The sequence below is a fragment of the Cherax quadricarinatus genome, chromosome 84, assembly GCF_038502225.1.
Source record: "Cherax quadricarinatus isolate ZL_2023a chromosome 84, ASM3850222v1, whole genome shotgun sequence".
In the NCBI taxonomy this organism is placed as follows: Eukaryota; Metazoa; Arthropoda; class Malacostraca; order Decapoda; family Parastacidae; genus Cherax; species Cherax quadricarinatus.
The window spans coordinates 11,864,242-11,884,072 of NC_091375.1; the positions used below are offsets into that span (position 1 = coordinate 11,864,242).

The following is a 19,831-nucleotide window of genomic DNA, read 5'->3' on the forward strand; positions in this document are numbered from 1 at the left end:
AAAGACAGTTTTCATTTTTCTTGACTGCATAAACACTAGTTAGGCTCTTCAGGGTCCCTAGCCTGTAGGTGATTCCTCTTAACACATATTTTGTAAAAAAAATACAACACTGCGTATGTTATTTCTTACTATTATCAAACTTTATGTAATTTTCTGATAGCCATAAAACTCTAGGCCTGCGTTCATTCCAGATTATAATATATTTAGCATAAAGCACTCTTGTTACACCATATCCATTGTTTGTGATCCTCTCTTGAAGTTTCATGTTATACTTGTCTGACTACTTTATTATTAACACATCGGCCATTTCCCACCAAGGTACGGTGCCCCCCCCCCCCCCCAAAAAAAAAAAAATCATTCACTCTTATCACTGTCTTACCAGAAGCATGCTCACACTACAGTTATAACTGACTCACGAAATCATAATGACACGATTGCAAACAAACCATACCATGCGATGGTCTGGAGTTTTGAGACTCTCTGACCGCGGGTTCAATCCCGCCAGTGGTATGGTTTGCAGTTCTAAAACTGCAACATTAACACCTCTCCTTCAGAATGCAGGCACTGTACTTCCCATCTCCAGGACTCAAGTCTGGCTTATCAGTTTCCCAAAATCCCTTCATGAATGTCACCTTGCTCACACTCCAACAGCACAACTACATAGTCATTATTTTCTAAACTGCGTGCCTTGCCTTCACTCAATAATTACATTCTCATAATACATTTTGACAACTTAAGGTTAGTCTCATGTTGTCATCACTTGTGAGAAGGGCACAGTTACAGAGAGTCTTCCTTTTGAGACATTTTGTCTGTAGAATAAACTTCTTGTCATTGATAAATTACACTCACACATATGTGTAACACTTGCATATCTTTTATTAAAAGGTTATGCCACACAGTAACTTCATCAGTCCAGTACATAGATGAATGGTTGATCTTCAACCATTCTTCTATATTGGACTCATGAAGTCACTGAGTGGTGAAACATTTCCACAATAAAGATACCAAAGTGTTACACATTAATTTATCAACTTGTCGGTTCTCTGAACCATTTATCTACATTCTTGTCATTAACTGTTGAAGCCTATTTCAAAGATAAAATGTCTCAATCAAGATATTGTCTTTTTCATGACTTACTTACTTTGCCATTTGACTTTATCATCACTACTGATTAGTATAACTTTAAAGTATGTATCTACTATCTTTTGTTTAATCCTGTTTAACCATTCCTGTTGATTTTTGTTTTTAACAAACCGGCTATATCCCACTGAGGCAAGGTGACCTAAAAAGAAAAGGAAAATTTTTCTTTTTAAATTTAATAATTTTACAGGAGAAGGGGTTACTAGCCCCTAGCTCCTGGCATTTTAGTCGCCTCTTACAACACACATGGCTTACGGAGGAAGAATTCTGTTCCACTTCCCGATGGAGTGTTAAATTATTTGTGTGTACAGTGGAACCCCGAATATTGGCCATAATCTGTTCCATGTCGGCCTAAATTCTAAACAGCCTAAATTCGAAGCAATATTTCCCATAAGAATTAATGTAAATACAATTAACTCATTCCAGACACCCAAAAATAATAATAAAAAAAAAAACACATTTTGTAAAGTTTAACTATAGTTTTACATACACAAAAAATGATTAATAAATATAAATAAATGTAAACCTTACATACCTTTATTGTAGACTCTTGTTGGCATATGGAAGAAGGTGAGGAGGGGAGAGGGAGTTGGGGTTATTGTTTGGAAGGGGAATCCCCCTCCATAATGACTTTAGGTTAACATGTTTACCCCTTTTGCCACATCAGCTTCCTTGATTTGTTCTTTCTTTGCCAGGATGGAAGTGATTGTTGATTTGGATTTCCCATACACTCTGGCAAGTTCCAGCACCCGCACACCACTTTCATGTTTTTCAGTAACTTCTTTCTTAAATTCCATCGTGTTTCTCACTTTAATTACCAAAGGGCTGGTACTCTGAACTTTCTTTGGGCCCATGGTGGCTTATTTCACAGTCGCACTTAATAAACAAGCACAAAAACCAATGGATTTTTGAGGAAATGTTCGGGTGAATGCACAGAGTATATGCTGATTCACCAAGAGACACAGGGAGACTGATCACCAAGAGACACAGGGAGACTGATCACCAAGAGACACAGGGAGACTGATCACCAAGAGACACAGGGAGACTGATCACCAAGAGACACAGGGAGACTGACTCGCCTACATGCGGTGTCCCGGCGGGAGGTGGGCTGACTCGTATAGTACAGATGATTTACAAGGCACCAGCCGAAATATGGAGCAAAATTTCCTCCCCAAAACTGGCCTGAATGCGAATCGGCCGATAAACGCAGCAGCCGATATTCGGGGCTCCACTGTATAATATATGTTCTTGTATATTTATGGAGGTCGGAGGCACAGTGCCTGTACTCTGAGGGAGCAGTGATGATGTTGCAGGTTGAAGGGTAATTTGGATTTTTGACATCTGTGCACTTCTGGTAAGACAGCTATTGAGTGAAGGATGGTGAATATATTTTTTTTTTTTTTTTTGTGGGGAGGGGGAAGGTCACCCATCTTCATGGAAGATAGCTGATATGTTAAAAAAAAATTCTCAAGTGTCAAAACTTCAATGAAAATATTAAAAATATTTGCCAACAAGTTCTGCTTGCAGAGTGGAGTAGCTGCTATTTGCTTGACCTAATTCAATTAATTAGCAAAGCAGTTTTTATCATTTTAGTTGGAGTATGTGTTAAGTTATGGAATACAATCTGTCACTTGATTTTAGAAATCTGGTAACTGGGCAAAATATCAGCAATAATCTTCTCACACTGGGCAAATGGTGTTAAACTTGACTGGATCAAGTTCATTAAATGGAGGATCAAACCTCAACCACTTCATTGCTGTATGACCCATGTGGATTTAGTGTTTCTCATAAATATAGACCCACCAAGGCAAAGGTGACCTAAAAAAGAAGAAACGCTTGTTTTTCCATTTAGTAATTTATACAGGAGAAGGGGTTCCTAGCTACTTGCTCCTGGCATTTTGGTCACCTCTTATGACACACATGGCTAACAGAAGGAGGTTTCTTCTTCACTTCCCCATGGAGGTGAAAGGAAATAAATAAGATCAAGAACTATTAAGAAAATAGAAGAAAACTCATATGAGTGGATATACATATATATGTACATGCCTGTGTAATAAGACCTAAAGTAGTGGGACGTAGAAGTAGCAAGTTGTACCTGTTATCTTGCATGTTTATGAGACAGAAAAGGCACCAGCAGTCCTATCATTGCATAAACAATTACAAGCTTTTGTTTTACACTCATTTAGCAGGACAGTAGTACCTCCCTGGGTGGTTGCTCTCTACCAACCTACTACTTAATTTTTTTATACATGTATACTTTGTATTTTTCAGCAGTCTTCAATTTTCATAGCTTATAATAGTTTGGCAGAAGGCATATGAGTCATAAGCTGGGATGATTGAGGGAGACGGTGATAAAAAGGTTTTATCGTGGAACATACGAGATGCTGTGTATCGGAGATAATTCCTCTACCTTGAATACCAGTTAGGTAGATTAGTGGATATAGTTAAAAGTTGTTTTTCATTCTATTTCATCTCTTGGTTTGAGCTATCAAAAGAGTAACTTGAGGTATTTTGGTCTTTTCCAGATTGCAAGAGCTGGTCAGTGTATCCATGAGTGATATGTATGCCAAGCTTGTGTCCACCTGTTTAGACTACTCTATCAATGGACTCAACAGGTAAGCTTCAATTTTGAAACAGTAGTAATGCAATAGAGATGACATTAGCCCGCTACATGTTTATAATGGAATGATCCCGCTACAGCATTTGCTCTGCATAACCATGGATTTCTACACTACATGCATTATAAAGTGTCACCCATTTCTGTATAAATAATGTACAGTATCATGTGGAAATATATTTTGAATTTGGAAACTAATAATCATTTAGATTTTAGAGATGTGATTTTTTTTCTGTTGGAATTCCTGTTTTTTAGGATGAATTTAACAAATAATTCATTGGTGAAATTTTTTTTTTTTTTCTCAACAAGTCGGCCATCTCCCACCGAGGCAGGGTGAAAATGTTTTCAAATTATTCTCAAAGTTTCTGATATTTACAATTTTCCTGTTTTCTCATTACTCTTTTTCACCAGCACAATTTTTTGTCACCTCAAAGTTTTTAGTGAGTGCAAGTTTCTGCATATCAGATTAATTGCTTTGCAGAGCCATTTTGACGAAACTTCTAACTGGGTGCCAAGAGTCAGCTCGAGTTTATGCCACTCAGTTTCTCCGAGCGCTGGTCCGGGTCGGCGCGGCACACTTTGCCCGTTGGGGAGTGGAGCTGCTGGTGGCCCAGCTATACGACGAGAGCCGTGTTGTCTCTCTGGCAGCATTGGATGTTCTGGAGGAAGCTTGTGATAATGAGGTTAGTGCATAGCCTGACTTTATATTTAATAACCAGACAAGAAAGATTTAGGTATATGGTTCAGAGAACCATTTATCATGTGCAACACTTAAGTATCTTTATTGAGAAAGTGTTTCGTCACACAGTGGCTTCATCAGTCCTATACAAAGAAGATATTCAACTGTTGAACATGTCTAATTTATCAAGAAAGATTTAATGTAGTGTAAAGCACCCTTCTGGCAAGACAGTGATGGAGTGAATGATGGTGAAAGTTTTTCTTTTTTCGGGCCACCCTGCCTTGGTGGGAATCGGCCAGTGTGTTAATAAATAAAAAAAAATTAGAAGGGTTAAAATTTTGCTACTGAGTGAATTTGCATCTATGAGCTGGACCTACAGATCTGAAACTGTTCAGGAGTGATCTAGTCATGTTTGGGGGTTAAAGCTATTCTCATTGCTGTTAACTCTAATGTCATATGAGAAAAACAGAAATGATTAAATTCACTTAGGTCACCTTTATTGATGTTTTTGCTCTTTGACCTTGATCATGTATTTGAAGTGATCAAGGTCCAAGGATAGATGTCTCCAATTAAAGCGTCCTAAGTTGCTGGCATTCGTTAGACTTTTTATTATCTAATACTATAGTTAATGATACTCGTGTAGTTGTAAATCTATACATTTTAAACAATTGTATGTGTTCTTTCCAAAACATTGAATATTGCTTTTGTTTGTGTTGCTCTTTTTTTTTTGTCATCACCACTATTATTTTTTTATTTTTATTAACACACTGGCCGATTCCCACCAAGGCAGGGTGGCCCGAAAAAGAAAAACTTTCACCATCATTCACTCCATCACTGTCTTGCCAAAAGGGTGCTTTACACTACAGTTTTTAAACTGCAACATTAACACCCCTCCTTCAGAGTGCAGGCTAGTCTTCCATTAATATACTTCTACTCATTAACTCCTCATATGTCAGTGTACACACAACCTACCCCTACCTCTGTTCCCCAACTTTTAGCTTGCTAATCTTCACCATTCTTCAAATGTTGAATGCTCTTTGCTTGATGAGGATTTGTTTTGAGATGAAAATCCTAAGCACTTTATGGGTGGGGCTTGAACTTGCAGCAAGTGAGTCATAAAACTCCAGGCCAGAGCTTGAGCCACTGGGCCAGCTGGCCCAGTGGCTTATGCGCTGGCCTGGAATTTTACGACTCGCTCGCTGCAAGTTCTACCCTCACCTGTACTGTGATTTTTTGCAATCATATTACAGTTTCACGAGTCATGGCAAAACCTGTTGTTGGAATGTTGTGTAATACTTTATTTTTATTTTTTTTTTTTTTTTTTTATTATCACACTGGCCGATTCCCACCAAGGCAGGGTGGCCCGAAAAAGAAAAACTTTCACCATCATTCACTCCATCACTGTCTTGCCAGAAGGGTGCTTTACACTACAGTTTTTAAACTGCAACATTAACACCCCTCCTTCAGAGTGCAGGCACTGTACTTCCCATCTCCAGGACTCAAGTCCGGCCTGCCGGTTTCCCTGAATCCCTTCATAAATGTTACTTTGCTCACACTCCAACAGCACGTCAAGTATTAAAAACCATTTGTCTCCATTCACTCCTATCAAACACGCTCATGCATGCCTCCTGGAAGTCCAAGCCCCTCGCACACAAAACCTCCTTTACCCCCTCCCTCCAACCTTTCCTAGGCCGACCCCTACCCCGCCTTCCTTCCACTACAGACTGATACACTCTTGAAGTCATTCTGTTTCGCTCCATTCTCTCTACATGTCCGAACCACCTCAACAACCCTTCCTCAGCCCTCTGGACAACAGTTTTGGTAATCCCGCACCTCCTCCTAACTTCCAAACTACGAATTCTCTGCATTATATTCACACCACACATTGCCCTCAGACATGACATCTCCACTGCCTCCAGCCTTCTCCTCGCTGCAACATTCATCACCCACGCTTCACACCCATATAAGAGCGTTGGTAAAACTATACTCTCATACATTCCCCTCTTTGCCTCCAAGGACAAAGTTCTTTGTCTCCACAGACTCCTAAGTGCACCACTCACTCTTTTTCCCTCATCAATTCTATGATTCACCTCATCTTTCATAGACCCATCCGCTGACACGTCCACTCCCAAATATCTGAATACGTTCACCTCCTCCATACTCTCTCCCTCCAATCTGATATTCAATCTTTCATCACCTAATCTTTTTGTTATCCTCATAACCTTACTCTTTCCTGTATTCACCTTTAATTTTCTTCTTTTGCACACCCTACCAAATTCATCCACCAATCTCTACAACTTCTCTTCAGAATCTCCCAAGAGCACAGTGTCATCAGCAAAGAGCAGCTGTGACAACTCCCACTTTGTGTGTGATTCTTTATCTTTTAACTCCACGCCTCTTGCCAAGACCCTCGCATTTACTTCTCTTACAACCCCATCTATAAATATATTAAACAACCACGGTGACATCACACATCCTTGTCTAAGGCCTACTTTTACTGGGAAAAAATTTCCCTCTTTCCTACATACTCTAACTTGAGCCTCACTATCCTCGTAAAAACTCTTCACTGCTTTCAGTAACCTACCTCCTACACTTATGCAGCATATGGGAATCTTTATTCAGGAAACGTTTCGCCACACAGTGGCTTTATCAGTCCATTACAAAGAGGAAGGCGTAAGGAGAGGAGGAGTATGAGGTAATCAGTCCCTCAGCCTGGAGTCGATGTGTTCAGTCCATCAATCTTGTAGAGTGTACAGCATAGGGCCGTAGACGTGGCTTATATACTGTAGTGAGGTGACTTGAAGCAGGTGGAGGCGGGATCATAGTGGTATCATCCACTAGTCGAAGTAGGTCTTTGTCCAAAGGTTGAACAAGCGTTGAAGAATTCTTTGTAAGAAGATCCCATGATGCTGCAGTGTCTGACAGTTGTGATGAATGGTTTGAAAAACCGACAAGTTGAAGATTGAGACACTTATGCAGCATATGGGAATCTTTATTCAGGAAACGTTTCGCCACACAGTGGCTTCATCAGTCCATTACAAAGAGGAAGGCGTAAGGAGAGGAGGAGTATGAGGTAATCAGTCCCTCAGCCTGGAGTCGATGTGTTCAGTCCATCAATCTTGTAGAGTGTACAGCATAGGGCCGTAGACGTGGCTTATATACTGTAGTGAGGTGACTTGAAGCAGGTGGAGGCGGGATCATAGTGGTATCATCCACTAGTCGAAGTAGGTCTTTGTCCAAAGGTTGAACAAGCGTTGAAGAATTCTTTGTAAGAAGATCCCATGATGCTGCAGTGTCTGACAGTTGTGATGAATGGTTTGAAAAACCGACAAGTTGAAGATTGAGACACTTATGCAAGATTCCCATATGCTGCATAAGTGTCTCAATCTTCAACTTGTCGGTTTTTCAAACCATTCATCACAACTGTCAGACACTGCAGCATCATGGGATCTTCTTACAAAGAATTCTTCAACGCTTGTTCAACCTTTGGACAAAGACCTACTTCGACTAGTGGATGATACCACTATGATCCCGCCTCCACCTGCTTCAAGTCACCTCACTACAGTATATAAGCCACGTCTACGGCCCTATGCTGTACACTCTACAAGATTGATGGACTGAACACATCGACTCCAGGCTGAGGGACTGATTACCTCATACTCCTCCTCTCCTTACGCCTTCCTCTTTGTAATGGACTGATGAAGCCACTGTGTGGCGAAACGTTTCCTGAATAAGATTCCCATATGCTGCATAAGTGTCTCAATCTTCAACTTGTCGGTTTTTCAAACCATTCATCACTACCTCCTACACCATACACTTGCAACATCTGCCACATTGCCCCCCTATCCACCCTGTCATACGCCTTTTCCAAATCCATAAATGCCACAAAGACCTCTTTAGCCTTATCTAAATACTGTTCACTTATATGTTTCACTGTAAACACCTGGTCCACACACCCCCTACCTTTCCTAAAGCCTCCTTGTTCATCTGCTATCCTATTCTCCGTCTTACTCTTAATTCTTTCAATTATAACTCTACCATACACTTTACCAGGTACACTCAACAGACTTATCCCCCTATAATTTTTGCACTCTCTTTTATCCCCTTTGCCTTTATACAAAGGAACTATGCATGCTCTCTGCCAATCCCTAGGTACCTTACCCTCTTCCATACATTTATTAAATAATTGCACCAACCACTCCAAAACTATATCCCCACCTGCTTTTAACATTTCTATCTTTATCCCATCAATCCCGGCTGCCTTACCCCCTTTCATTTTGCCTACTGCCTCACGAACTTCCCCCACACTCACAACTGGCTCTTCCTCACTCCTACAAGATGTTATTCCTCCTTGCCCTATACACGAAATCACAGCTTCCCTATCTTCATCAACATTTAACAATTCTTCAAAATATTCCCTCCATCTTCCCAATACCTCTAACTCTCCATTTAATAACTCTCCTCTCCTATTTTTAACTGACAAATCCATTTGTTCTCTAGGCTTTCTTAACTTGTTAATCTCACTCCAAAACTTTTTCTTATTTTCAACAAAATTTGTTGATAACATCTCACCCACTCTCTCATTTGCTCTCTTTTTACATTGCTTCACCACTCTCTTAACCTCTCTCTTTTTCTCCATATACTCTTCCCTCCTTGCATCACTTCTACTTTGTAAAAACTTCTCATATGCTAACTTTTTCTCCCTTACTACTCTCTTTACATCATCATTCCACCAATCGCTCCTCTTCCCTCCTGCACCCACTTTCCTGTAACCACAAACTTCTGCTGAACACTCTAACACTACATTTTTAATCCTACCCCATACCTCTTCGACCCCATTGCCTATGCTCTCATTTGCCCATCTATCCTCCAATAGCTGTTTATATCTTACCCTAACTGCCTCCTCTTTTAGTTTATAAACCTTCACCTCTCTCTTCCCTGATGCTTCTATTCTCCTTGTATCCCATCTACCTTTTACTCTCAGTGTAGCTACAACTAGAAAGTGATCTGATATATCTGTGGCCCCTCTATAAACATGTACATCCTGAAGTCTACTCAGCAGTCTTTTATCTACCAATACATAATCCAACAAACTACTGTCATTTCGCCCTACATCATATCTTGTATACTTATTTATCCTCTTTTTCTTAAAATATGTATTACCTATAACTAAACCCCTTTCTACACAAAGTTCAATCAAAGGGCTCCCATTATCATTTACACCTGGCACCCCAAACTTACCTACCACACCCTCTCTAAAAGTTTCTCCTACTTTAGCATTCAGGTCCCCTACCACAATTACTCTCTCACTTGGTTCAAAGGCTCCTATACATTCACTTAACATCTCCCAAAATCTCTCTCTCTCCTCTGCATTCCTCTCTTCTCCAGGTGCATACACGCTTATTATGACCCACTTCTCACATCCAACCTTTACTTTAATCCACATAATTCTTGAATTTACACATTCATATTCTCTTTTCTCCTTCCATAACTGATCATTTAACATTACTGCTACCCCTTCCTTTGCTCTAACTCTCTCAGATACTCCAGATTTAATCCCATTTATTTCCCCCCACTGAAACTCTCCTACCCCCTTCAGCTTTGTTTCGCTTAGAGCCAGGACATCCAACTTCTTTTCATTCATAACATCAGCAATCATCTGTTTCTTGTCATCCGCACTACATCCACGCACATTTAAGCAACCCAGTTTTATAAAGTTTTTCTTCTTCTCTTTTTTAGTAAATGTATACAGGAGAAGGGGTTACTAGCCCATTGCTCCCGGCATTTTAGTCGCCTCATACGACACGCATGGCTTACGGAGGAAAGATTCTTTTCCACTTCCCCATGGACAATAGAAGAAATAAAAAGGACAAGAGCTATTTAGAAAAAGGGAGAAAAACCTAGATGTATGTATATATATATATGCATGTGCGTGTCTGTGAAGTGTGACCAAAGTGTAAGTAGGAGTAGCAAGATATCCCTGTTATCTAGCGTGTTTATGAGACAGAAAAAGAAACCAGCAATCCTACCATCATGCAAAACAGTTACAGGTTTTTGTTTCACAGTCATCTGGCAGGACGGTAGTACTTCCCTGGGTGGTTGCTGTCTACCAACCTACTACCTGATACTCTCTTGCAATATTGTTGGAATGTTGTGTAATACTCTCTTGCAATATTGTTGGAATGTTGTGTAATTCTCTCTTGCAATATTGTTGGAATGTTGTGTAATACTCTCTTGCAATATTGTTGGAATGTTGTGTAATTCTCTCTTGCAATATTGTTGGAATGTTGTGTAATACTCTCTTGCAATATTGTTGGAATGTTGTGTAATACTCTCTTGCAATATTGTTGGAATGTTGTGTAATACTCTCTTGCAATATTGTTGGAATGTTGTGTAATATTCTCTTGCAATATTGTTGGAATGTTGTGTAATACTCTCTTGCAATATTGTTGGAATGTTGTGTAATACTCTCTTGCAATATTGTTGGAATGTTGAGTAATATTCTCTTGCAATATTGTTGGAATGTTGTGTAATACTCTCTTGCATAATTGTTGGAATGTTGTGTAATATTCTCTTGCAATATTGTTGGAATGTTGTGTAATACTCTTGCAATATTATTGGAATGTTGTGTAATACTCTCTTGCAATATCTCAATTAGCGAGAGAGTAAAGCCCTCGATTTAACACACTTCTCTTTGGTAGACTTTGGAAATATGGGACAAAATCTGCTAGGTCAGTTGATTTGGAAAATAAAACAAGTCTGTTGTTTACAGAATTGTTTGTGACAATCACGGCACAATACTCTTTATCTGTCCACCACAATCACCATCACTCGTCACCTGCTCCTCCCTATTAGTCTGTTAAATTGAAAACTTATTAAATATATATATTTTTTATGCCCTGTCATCAACTTGCTTCCTACAGTTATAAAATATCTTTTTCTTTATTTTAAGGTTAGGTAGGCTAAATAAACTATAAAAATATAATCTAACTACTAATAAATAAATTAAAAAATACCACAACAGTGTGGCAGTGTGGTGTCTGAGCAAGCCTAGGCAACATCCAGATATGCACTGTATGACACACAATGCGAGCATTACCTGAGTCCTGAGGCCAATGTTCAGAATTGGAAATTTAGGCATCACAGCTGTAGTTATTACTCGACTCCACGTAAACATTACACAGGAGTACCTGAACACCAATTTGAGTGCTCTGCTATCACGTAAATATTACTTTACACAGGAGTACCTGGATGCCATCCTGAGCGCTCCGCCATCCGTCTTGCACTTGGGTGATCGAGGGCAGCTACTCATGGCCAAGTTGATTTCTTCTCCTAGAGGATTTAGGGCATACCATGAAGCCAATTTCAGTAATACTTTACTGGATAAATGGTCTACAACATATAATTATAAGTAAGTTTAATATTTTTGACAAGTTTAGTTTTCTTTCAACAAACCGGCCGTATCCCACCGAGGCGGGGTGGCCCTAAAGGAAAAACGAAAGTTTCTCCTTTTACATTTAGTAATATATACAGGAGAAGTGGTTACTAGCCCCTTGCTCCCGGCATTTTAGTCGCCTCTTACAACACGCATGGCTTACGGAGGAAGAATTGTTCCACTTCCCCATGGAGAAAGTTTAGTTTAAGTCTTCTAAAAGATGCATAATTTTTGAGGGGGTAAATGAATGTTTATTGATCTGCAAAATTTTTGGTAAATTATTGTTCACTGATATACAAAATTTTTGGTAAATTAATATTGGTAAACTAGTATTAAAGATATACCATGACATCAGAGAGTAAAATCTAAAATCTAGAAGGATGTATGTATGTATATATGGACAGGCTAATTACAGTATGTTACTGTGATACTATCCAGTGTGGAACTACATACATACAAAAAATAAAAAAACTAGGGTGAAAAAATGTTTATTCACTTAGCAAGGTTTTGTGCAAAGAATAACAAGATCATTAATGAAAAAGTTTAACATGAAAGATATTTCAATATTAATAATGTGACAGCCCAAACAAAGTCATATAACTGGTATTATACTCTCTGGGGAAGCGGAGAAGGTTTCTTCCTCCGTAAGCCATGCGTGTTGTAAGAGGCGACTAAAATGCCGGGACAAGGGGGCTAGTAACCCTTTACCCAGTATAAATTACTATATTTAAAAATTACCCTGTAAAATTACTATATTTAAAGAGAAAAACTTTTGTTTTTCTTTTTAGGTCGCCCGCCGGTTCATTGAGAAAAAAAAACTTTTTTGGTGGGAGATGACCGGTGTTAAAAAAAAAATTGGTATAATATAATGGACTGCGTGCGGCCAGCAGTAACAGCCTGGTTGATCAGGCCCTGATCCATCGGGAGGCCTGGTCGTGGACCGGGCCGCGGGGGCGTTGATCCCCGGAATAACCTCCAGGTAACCTCCAGGTAATAATCTGGAAGAGTTAGGTGTATGAAGGTTATATAACACTTGGGGAATGGGAGTTAGATTTGAGGGTGGTAGCTTAAATTTTTTGGATCAAGAGCATTTTACTGCCTCAAGGTACACCTTTCCTTAAGAAAAGTTTAGATATAATAGAGGAATTTCAGTTATGAGAGTGAAAGTTTTTGAAGATTGCAGTTTAAATAGAAAAAAAGCTTAACTGATTGGTGAATGGATTTTTCTCTCCTAGATACGTGAAGCTGATGCAAACTGCTGTTGCCGACTCCTTGACTCAACACCAGCGAGGGGAAGATGGTGCATACGGAAGACGCACAGGCAGCAAGCACGTCGTTCACGATGTTTTCCTCTTGCCACATCTGTACGGATCTCTCACACAGCACAAGGAAGGTTTCTCTATCCTCATGCAACATGATGCTGTGAGAACTATGGTTCAAGTTAGTATATTTCTTTTCTTACCCTCGTTTAGTTTTACTTTCCATGAGTAATCTGTTTTTAAATTCGTTCTTATGAATCACATTCACGATACTTGCATGTGTGTACCTTTATATTTTCAGAGGTTATAAGGTATTCAGACATTTTCTTACTTAGTAATCTCATTTGCTTTGGTTGTCACTGGTGGGAGACAGTTGTTGAAATAAGGGAAAATGATGTAGATATATAAACTTATGACATTGTCCTGAAATTATGCATATTTAAAAATAGATAAGCTAAAGTTAAAACATAGGATAAGTATTTCTAAGAGAAGCATTGACTAAAAAATTATGTGTAGAAGCAAACTATAGAATATCGAATTCATCAGATTGTGAAAGCTGGTGTTGTTTCTACTGCACAAGATATCTACCAGCTTAAGGTTGCAATCTGGGCCATGGGCCACTTAGGGCTCAGCAGCGATGGTGCAGGGTTTCTAAGCTGCGAGGGGGTGCTGCCGGCCCTCTCCCACCTTGCAGCAACTTGCCCTGTGTACTCGGTGCGAGGTACCTGTTTTCATGCTCTGTGCCTGGTGGCCACAACCAGGGAGGGGAGTAACTTGCTCAGGAAATATGGTAAGTACCTCGTAAGATGGTGATGGAGTGAGTGATGGTGAAAGTGTTTCTTCTTTTTCAAGTAAAAAAAAACTATGTATCATGAACCAGAGGGATGAAGTAGCCAATCATTGTTAGCTAAGATATTTAGGATGCTACATTACTTATTATAGTAATGTAGTAAACTAGTAGAGTACATGTAGTTATGTTATAGTGTATCTTAATTTATGAGTAAGATTTGAAATTGATATTGAAGTATCATACACACCTTTTTTTTGTTCTTTTTGAGACAGAAGATCGTATAAAAGTATTTAATATACCATATAGAATAATATGTTGCAATTTTTAAACTGTAGTATTCCCATGCCTCTGGCAAGACAGTGATGGAGTGAATTATGTTAGAGTGTTTCTTCTTTTTTGGGTCAACCTGTCTCTATTGCAAATGATCGATGTGTTTATAAAAAAAATGGCTTATAGATATTTCACAGGCTTAATAGTGTAGTTCCTTATACCTGCTGCCCTTGTTCACCTAGCAGTAAGTAGTTACCCAGGCACTAGTTGACTGTTGTGGGTGGCATCCTGGGTGTTGTAATAGAAGAGCCCAGCTTATACAGCAGGTTAGGTCCTGGGCTACTGTAAGGCCCCACTTATAGAGCAGGTTAGGTCCTGGGCTACTGTAAGGCCCCACTTATACAGCAGGTTAGGTCCTGGGCTACTGTAAGGTCCCACTTATACAGCAGGTTAGGTCCTGGGCTACTGTAAGGCCCCACTTATAGAGAAGGTTAAGTCCTGGGCTACTGTAAGGCCCCACTTATAGAACAGGTTAGGTTCTGGGTTACTGTAAGGCCCCACTTATAGAGCAGGTTAGGTCCTGGGCTACTGTAAGGCCCCACTTATAGAGCAGGTTAGGTCCTGGGCTACTGTAAGGCCCCACTTATACAGCAGGTTAGGTCCTGGGCTACTGTAAGGTCCCACTTATACAGCAGGTTAGGTCCTGGGCTACTGTAAGGCCCCACTTATAGAGCAGGTTAGGTCCTGGGCTACTGTAAGGCCCCACTTATACAGCAGGTTAGGTCCTGGGCTACTGTAAGGCCCCACTTATACAGCAGGTTAGGTCCTGGGCTACTGTAAGGTCCCACTTATACAGCAGGTTAGGGCCTGGGCTACTGTAAGGCCCCACTTATACAGCAGGTTAGGTCCTGGGCTACTGTAAGGTCCCACTTATACAGCAAGTTAGGTCCTGGGCTACTGTAAGGTCCCACTTATACAGCAGGTTAGGGCCTGGGCTACTGTAAGGCCCCACTTATACAGCAGGTTAGGTCCTGGGCTACTGTAAGGTCCCACTTATACAGCAGGTTAGGTCCTGGGCTACTGTAAGGCCCCACTTATACAGCAGGTTAGGTCCTGGGCTACTGTAAGGCCCCACTTATACAGTAGGTTAGGTCCTGGGCTACTGTAAGGCCCCACTTATACAGCAGGTTAGGTCCTGGGCTACTGTAAGGTCCCACTTATACAGCAGGTTAGGTCCTGGGCTACTGTAAGGCCCCACTTATACAGCAGGTTAGGTTCCAGGCTACTGTAAGGCCCCACTTATACAGCAGGTTAGGTCCTGGGCTACTGTAAGGCCCCACTTATAGAGCAGGTTAGGTCCTGGGCTACTGTAAGGCCCCACTTATACAGCAGGTTAGGTCCTGGGCTACTGTAAGGTCCCACTTATACAGCAGGTTAGGTCCTGGGCTACTGTAAGGTCCCACTTATGCAGCAGGTTAGGTCCTGGGCTACTGTAAGGCCCCACTTATACAGCAGGTTAGGTCCTGGGCTACTGTAAGGTCCCACTTATACAGCAGGTTAGGTCCTGGGCTACTGTAAGGCCCCACTTATACAGCAGGTTAGGTCCTGGGCTACTGTAAGGTCCCACTTATACAGCAGGTTAGGTCCTGGGCTACTGTAAGGCCCCACTTATACAGCAGGTTAGGTTCCAGGCTACTGCTGTAAATTGAAAATTGCTGTAAATTAAAACACCACCTTTTTTCACTTTCAAATGCATATAAAAGCCTGATAACATGTTCACACTATCATATATTAAGTGAGCAATAGAGCTAGGCCTAAGAAATTCATATACAGTACACACATTACTTCCCTTAAAATATTTTCATCCTTAGCTTATAGTGAGTGGTGAATATATTTCTTCTTTCTTCTTTCAACACTCCGGCCGTATCCCACCGAGGCGGGGGGGCCCAAAAGGAAAAACAAAAGTTTCTCCTTTCAAATTTAGTAATGTATACAGGAGAAGGGGTTACCAGCCCCTTGCTCCCGGCATTTCAGTCGCCTCTTACGACACGCATGGCTTACGGAGGAAGAATTCTGTTCCACTTCCCCATGGAGGTGAATACATTTATTGTAGAAAATTTGAATAAAGGAATGAGTATAATGGAAGACCACTGCATCAGTGAAGCACTGTGAAGCAGAGCCAGCATATATACCTTGAATATACCTTAATAGCCATTATCCTAACTCAGTTTTAAATAAACTGAGTTAGGTTAATGGCTTTTTGCCTGTTATTTCAGTAGTGCAAAAAATGGTTGATAAGAAACATTGATGTGCTTTTTCTCAGGCTGGGAGTTCATGCAACGCCACTAAAGAATCATTGATGCGTTTTCCCAGGCTGGGAGTTCGTGCAAGATCACTAAAGAATCATTGATGTGTTTTCCCAGGCTGGAAGTTCGTGCAAGATCACTAAAGAATCATTGATGTGTTTTCCCAGGCTGGGAGTTCGTGCAAGATCACTAAAGAATCATTGATGTGTTTTCCCAGGCAGGGAGTTCGTGCAACATCACTAAAGAATCATTGATGTGTTTTCCCAGGCAGGGAGTTCGTGCAAGATCACTAAAGAATCATTGATGTGTTTTCCTCAGGCTGGGAGTGTGTACAACGTCACCATCATGAATGTTGGCAGTTTGTGGAGGAAAAAGTGGATGTATGGTCACCAACGACCAATCAGGGACAGGTTGATGAGAATTACATTAATATCGGTGGTCACCAAATTTCTGAGAGTGATGCCGATGACTTCGAACTTGTAAAGTAAGTGGTGGCATTGATTGTCAAGTGTTTTGGTTATTTTTGGGGGGAAATTAAGAATGCAGAAGAATGTATTCCTGAAGTCTTAAAAAGAAACCACAAAGAGTAGTTATTAAAAGGTATTAATACCATCAATAATTTGGATAAATTGAACAAATGCAGTGAAAGATGGATGGAGGAATTTCATGAAATACCGAAGAGAAATTTTGCTACAGTGAGTGGAATTAGTTTTCTGTAGTGCCTCTGAAGTGGAGGATGGAACATTATTATATTTATGGGGAGTGCTAAACAATTTAAATGACATTTAAAGTCTGGGGAATGGAAAGTAATCAGCTTAATCCAAGGAAGAGGAGGGTATTGTTCCTGGTATTGGTAGCCTTTCACCAGCTTCAAGACACTTCCACTGAAGGGTGTCGAAGGTAGAATTACAGGAGGCCTCTTGGGACACCTTTCCTTCCTGTTTTTCTGGGCACCTTTCCAGTCCCTTAAAGTGAGTGGTGGCAGAGGTGAAGTTGAAAAAATTTATTTGGTCAAAAACCATTGCAAATTAGCATGATTTACAAATTTATTTGTATGAAATCATTACAAATTAGCCTAATCTGCAAATTTATTGTACAAAATTGTTACGAGTTAACATAATCTGGAATTTTATATGTGTGTGAATCATTATGAATTAGTGTAATCTGTAAATTGATGCGACAAAACATTATGAATTAGTGTAATCTGTAAATTGATGCGACAAAACATTATGAATTAGTGTAATCTGTAAATTGATGCGACAAAACATTATGAATTAGTGTAATCTGTAAATTGATGCGACAAAACATTATGAATTAGTGTAATCTGTAAATTGATGCGACAAAACATTATGAATTAGTGTAATCCGTAACGTGTCATTGCAGACCAGGATTTTATGTGGGGGATGACTCTGAGGATGGCAGTGATGGTGGATCCCTGCTTGTGGAAGGTATTGGTCTAGATGACTCTTACCCCACAACAGGTAAAAGTCAGGTGAGTCGCCATAGTCACACTTGACCATATTTTTATTGTGTACGTCCAGTGGTACCCCAAGTTTAGTACAGCTCCCAACTCGGACAATTATGTAAGTGTATTATTTTAAGTACTTTTGTAAATGTATTTTTGGGGGTCTGAAACTGACTAATCTAATTCACATTATTCCTTATAGGAACAAATTTGTTTGGTAATGACACTCAAACAGCCTTCTGGAACGAATTATGGACGAAATTTGGGGTACCAGTGTGAGTGTGGGAATTAGGAGGAGCTGTGGAGTTATCAAAAGTATTAGTCAGAGGGCTGTTGAGGCGGTTTGGTCATTTAGAATGGAACAAAGTAGAATGGCTTTGGGAGCGTATAAATCTGTAGGGGAGGGAAGGCAGGGTAGGGGGTTGTCCTTGAAAAGGTTGGAGGGAGGGGTTAAAGGAGGTTTTGTGGGTGAGGGGCTTGGACTTCCAGAAAGCGTGCGTGAGCGTGTTAGATAGGAGTGAATGGAGACGAACGGTTTTTGGGACTTGACGAGCTGTTGGAGTGGGAGCAGGGTAATATTTAGTGAAGGGATTCAGGGAAACCAGTTAGCCAGATTTGAGTCCTGGAAATGAGAAGTACAATGCCTGCACTTTAAAGGAGGGGTTTGGGATATTGGCAGTTTGCAGGGACGTCTAAGCTGTTGTATCTGAGCATCTCTGCAAAGATAGTGATTAGGTATGAGTGATGGTGAAAGTGTTGAATGATGATGAAATTTTTTCTTTCTTTTTGAGTTTTTCTTTTTTTTTTTCTGGTCACCCTGCTTCGGTGGGAAACGGCTGATGTGTTAAAAAAAATTTTAATAATACAGTAATAATATTTATTTCTACAAGTACATAATTCAACTGCTGTATTACAGACCTAGCTGACTACATTGGTATACTATGGGATATAGAAAGTCCCTGGTTATGAAGGGCATTTTGGGCAACCTAGGTTAATCTTATTCCTCAGGATACAACCCACAACAGTCATACCATTGTATGTATATATCATATCTCACATTTTTCAATAGAATTCAAAATTAAATTCCTTTGAGGGATAAATCGTAACTCAACATTATTGTATCCCATGCTCATTGTAACTCAAGGGACTTCTATATATTATTGGTACAGTGCATACTCTTTGGGGGATCTAAATTAATTAATGCTTTTAAAATTGTCATTTTCCAGTTGTATTTTGTGAATCACATAATCTGATAAATATTTTCCACATGTCCAGACTCTGCCACACAAGTCCAAACCTCCGTCAGTTATGGGACACCAGAGGAGTCTCTCTGATTGTGCGCCAGTAATGGAGGAGCATGCATCAGACCAGCCACAGTTAACACCCTCACAGGATGATCTGACTATTGGCAAGAGGTCATCACTCCGCTTGAGCAAACTCCTTGCTAGTGTGCGTAGAAAGTAAGTGGCTTCAGGTGTGACCAGTACTGGTGGCTGATGCCTTAATTAATATTCAAGAAATTTGTCTCGTTTGACCTGAACTGTAGGTTTTTTTTTAAACACACTGGCTGTCTCCCACTGAGGCAGGGTGACGAGAAAAAGAAACACTTTCACTATCATTCACACTATCACTTTAAATATTATTATAATCATAAGAAAGTGCTAAGCCTCTCGGGGTTATACAGCTGAAGGGAAAGGGGAGGTAATCAGGTTTGATCTAAGGGCAGAAAGACTTCAGTTCTTTGTATTAAGAGCCTTGCACTGGAATGAAGGCACTCCCTGAAGAGTAATTTCTAGATTACTTTGTAAAAATCTCTTCCACTCATTGCTTTCTATCTGCCATGACTTGCTAAGCAAATGCTGAACTTGTA

At 40.2% G+C, this 19,831-nt stretch overlaps 1 protein-coding gene across 3 annotated transcripts in view; it reads left to right on the plus strand.

Moving 5' to 3' along the window:
- rictor (rapamycin-insensitive companion of Tor) overlaps positions 1-19,831 on the plus strand; it is a 78,718-nt gene that overhangs the window by 37,712 nt on the left and 21,175 nt on the right. For all 3 annotated transcript variants that reach the window (XM_053799533.2, XM_070103082.1, XM_070103083.1), the window contains exons 13-20: positions 3,666-3,755; positions 4,239-4,440; positions 11,678-11,847; positions 13,107-13,311; positions 13,677-13,920; positions 16,815-16,980; positions 17,880-17,988; positions 19,237-19,421. In XM_053799533.2, the coding sequence (XP_053655508.2) occupies positions 3,666-3,755; positions 4,239-4,440; positions 11,678-11,847; positions 13,107-13,311; positions 13,677-13,920; positions 16,815-16,980; positions 17,880-17,988; positions 19,237-19,421 (1,371 nt within the window). The remainder of the gene's footprint in view (positions 1-3,665; positions 3,756-4,238; positions 4,441-11,677; positions 11,848-13,106; positions 13,312-13,676; positions 13,921-16,814; positions 16,981-17,879; positions 17,989-19,236; positions 19,422-19,831) is intronic.